Below are 4,057 nucleotides of genomic sequence, written 5' to 3'. Positions count from 1 at the left end.
TTCCACGCTAGAAACTTAAATATCCATCTATATCGTATCACAAAATATTACTTGAAATCTAAAAATAAATAAGATAAACATACCTAAATACCCCAAATAATCCTGAGGGATAAATACCAACTTCCCAACGTAACTCTAATATTCAATTCCTTGCATGCCACCCATAAATTAACCGCCACTGATCATATGTTATCCTTAAGCAAAAGGTATAAATATTAGGGACGTACGTACTCAAAGAAGAAAACTGAATATCCAAAGAAATTCCAGCTTTAAACCCTAACTTCTCATTAAGCCTAGACTCGATCTCTCAATTCTCATCTTAATTTATCCCTTCTAGTTGCCTTCTTCAATATCAATGGTGGTTTCAGAAACAGATCATAATTATGATCAAATGGAGGGCTATCGTGTAGAAGAAACAGCCGTGTTGAATTATTATTGTCCTCCTGGCTACAGATTTGCACCCAGCGATGAAGAACTTATCATGTATTACTTGATACCGAAGAGCCAGGACCAGATTTTTGAGCCAAACTGCATCATTTCAGAGATTACTTTGTCCGATTATACTCCTGAGGAAATAGCAGGTTAGAAACAAATTACCACTTTCTTGCCTTTTCTTTTCTTTTTTGATTTGTTATACTTTTTCTCATTCCTTGGTTTTGAAGTTAAAGATTTCTTTTCACGATAATTACTTTCATGGTTTGCGTTTTACTTCAGTTACTTCTAGTCGTGATTATTATGAAATCTGATATATTCTTTCATAATTGAAAGCAAGATTAACTAATTTACGCATATAATAGAGAGAAGGAAGAACTTATATATGCTTACTTTGTTTCATTTATATTCTTAAAATCTGCCTTTGCTTTGGAATCAACATCAATATTTTTCTTTTTAGGAAAACGATCGATGCATGGAAGATCTTTAGGTAGATTAAATGCGGAAAACGTTTTACAAGTTTTGCTTACTTCATATGTTAATCTGAATTAATGTTGTGCAGAGAAATACAAGCCACAAGTAGAGGGAACATGGTACTTTTTTACGCTGAAAGTTCGAAAGTCGAACAATGGAAAGCGACGGAACCGACTCGCTGGAGATGGATATTGGAGACTAGCAAACACAACAGATGTATACTCCGATAATGGCGTGAAAATTGGATCCAAGAGTTTATTGGGTTTCCATAGAGTAATCCCAAATGTAAAGGAGGAAAAGACTGATTGGATTATGCATGAATTCTCAGTACTCCCTAGTTTGGATCGAAAGAGAAAACTTACTACTCTTGGAGAAGAAGACATGCTCAAGGTATGAGACTTTTACTCTCGTTCCTTCTCCTTACACTTATTTTTAATTTTTAAATTTTAGACCAAATCTCATTAGTTTTTTTAGCCCCGAATTTTTAAATCGTCTCGAAACGAGCCCCAATCCCTCTGACTCTTTTATTAATTTTTCAGTTGTGCCCTAAATATGTAAAATTATTACATGATTAAATGCGACTAAACCGCCCATATTGCTCTTTAGTTTTCATTAGCGTCATATATCCTTCCTTTTTCTCCAACTATATTAAATTAACACTTGGTTTTCGTTCCAGCTTGAAGATGGCTATGTTCTTTGTCAGATGTATAAGAGAGGCTCCACTAAAACCAACAAAGTTCTGAGGAGATCAAACAAAAACACAGAGCTCCAAATTCTGCCTCATAATTATGTGGAGACTGCGCCAGCTAATTTAGAATATCATGCGCATGATGATCATGATCAGAACTCAATGCTTCTCTCGAAGACGCCCGGCCGCATTGATCACGGAGCACTAACCCTCGTGGAAAACCCGCCTTCCACGTCGGTCTCCGGCGAGAATCGCAATCTCGGAGGACTTTCGTCCGACGGAATACTCGGTGCGGTTCCTCCCACAGCTGCTGCTGACGACGGTGATGAGCTCACTGCTTTTTTGTTGAAGGCTTTGGATGCTGAAGACTATTATTATGCACAGCTTATGGAGAATTCTCTTCCAACGACGGCAACAACATCTTCCAGTAATATTACTGATGTTAGCCCTCAGAAAGCAAACGACAAGGATTTGGTTTTGAGGGGTCTGGAGGAGGTGAATCAGCTGATTAGTGAGTTCTCCAATCATATTAGTACTCCTATTGCTCCCAATTGGGATACTGCTACTACTAGTACGACATGTTGTTTGTAATACAAAGTTCTGTTGGATTTCTTTTCCTTAAGTTTCGGTAACCAACCGAAACAATCCTCTCAAAACGTGGTCCATTATATTTCCCACTTAAGAAACGTGATTGGTCACGTTCATCTCACGCTTATCTGCAGTTGTCCACCGTTGCCCACGTTCGGTGCACGTCCGTGAAAAACTCTGTGATGGGCAGAGTCTATAAAAGAGGATAGAGCACATTAGTTTTGGGTCCCTAAGCCTGCTATCTCCATTCAGTCAGTATATACACCATCAAACGAGAGATTGAAGAGGTTTAGAAGAACCAAAACCCGAGTTTCTATTTTTTCACCGAGAGCTTCAATGGCCGGAGGTGTTTTTTCTCGTTCCGTTCATTTCAATTCCGCATTGATCTAATTGCCATTTAGGATCCTTATGAGCACGTTTAGATCATTTAGAAATTCTAACATTTGGTATCAGAGCCTTAGTTTGCCTCTGCCTTGTATCCTCTCGTTCTGCTCATGTGAAATGCCGTGAGAGAAAATTTTTTGGCAACTATTGATTTTGACGTTTTTGATGGAAACTAAGATTAGGAATCATTGGGTAATTGAATTCATATCATTTCTGAGTTTTAAACATCAATTTTGGTCGTCAAAATCAAGAGAAAAAGTCAAGTTTTTTGTTCGGGTTGAAACCGGGTCGAAATGACCCGGCTGGAGGTTGAAGAAGGATCAACAGTTTGAAAAAACGACATGTCGTTTTGCCCTTTGGGTATATAAAATGACATGTCGTTTCTGTTGAATAATGAGTGCAGGCCATTTCAAAACAACATGTCGTTTTCATTTGGAAAGGAAAACGACATGTCGTTTCTGATTAATGCTAATCAGCCTCATCAGGAACAAAACGACTTGTCGTTTTTGGATGAAGCAAAAAAAAAAAGGAAGAAAACCCGAAAATTTAAAAAAAAAATTATAAATTCAGTATATATATGGGTATTTAGTAGATGTTCACCCATTTTATAATTTTTTATGGAATTTTCATAAGTAAAACATATAAATGAAAGGTTCATTAATTTTTATGTGTTTAATGGATTAATTCAAATATTTTGGGTTAATATTGCATATAGTTTCAAGCAATTAAATATGAACCTTTATGATTTATTAATGTTAAGTAATCCATATAATTTTAATTAATTAGGGAGTAGACACAGCATCTTTAATTACTCAAAATTATATATATTAAGTGATTCTGGATTACATTATCACATTAATTGTGATTAATCATATGTAATATAATAAATTTTATCCCACAGGAATTTTTATTATATTTGTATGATTAATTAGGATAGAATATCAAATTAAATTTCTTAACTTACCCACAGGAATTAGGAAATAAAGCGTAATTTGATAGTTTTATCATAAGATCAAAGAAGGATCTAATTAAGTTAAAACTTTAGCCCACAGGCAAGTTTTATGTCACTAGATTCAAAGAACATGATTTACATTGGTAAAACATGATATAAGTTTATGAGTCTCAAAATTTTAATTATAAGCATGTGTTTAATTTTTACAGTTATACAACCTACAAATTTCTCTGATACGAAGTGTGACATTCCTGAACTGAGGGGTGATAACGATAAGATGTGGAAGGAGAGAGTCCTTCTTCATTTAGGGTGGATGGACATTGATTATGCTATAAGGAAAGGCGAACCAGTCATTACTCCGACCAGCACCCCAAATGAAATTGCTCTTTATGAACAATGGGAGCGATCCAATCGCCTCAGTGTGATGTTCATTAAGACTAAGATATCTGCTGGCATTCGTGGTTCAGTTGATCAGCATACCAATGTCAAAGCATTACTGAAGGCCATTGATGAACAGTTTGAGTCTTCAGATAAGGCAC

At 35.9% G+C, this 4,057-nt stretch overlaps 1 protein-coding gene across 1 annotated transcript; it reads left to right on the top strand.

Annotated features, from left to right (window-relative positions):
• Window positions 1–355: 355 nt before the first annotated feature.
• Window positions 356–4,034, top strand: LOC21384559 (NAC transcription factor 56; the record flags this gene model as incomplete). Its single annotated transcript, XM_010098619.2, has 4 exons — window positions 356–581; window positions 995–1,296; window positions 1,583–2,165; window positions 3,728–4,034. Coding segments are annotated over exons 1-4 (1,418 nt in total), but the record flags the coding sequence as incomplete, so codon positions are not given.
• Between the last annotated feature and the right edge of the window lie 23 nt (window positions 4,035–4,057).

Source organism: Morus notabilis, unplaced genomic scaffold, assembly GCF_000414095.1.
Source record: "Morus notabilis unplaced genomic scaffold, ASM41409v2 Scaffold1924, whole genome shotgun sequence".
Classification (NCBI taxonomy): Eukaryota; Viridiplantae; Streptophyta; class Magnoliopsida; order Rosales; family Moraceae; genus Morus; species Morus notabilis.
Note: the sequence above shows the minus strand (reverse complement) of the source record. Positions and strands in the feature narration are given on the sequence as shown.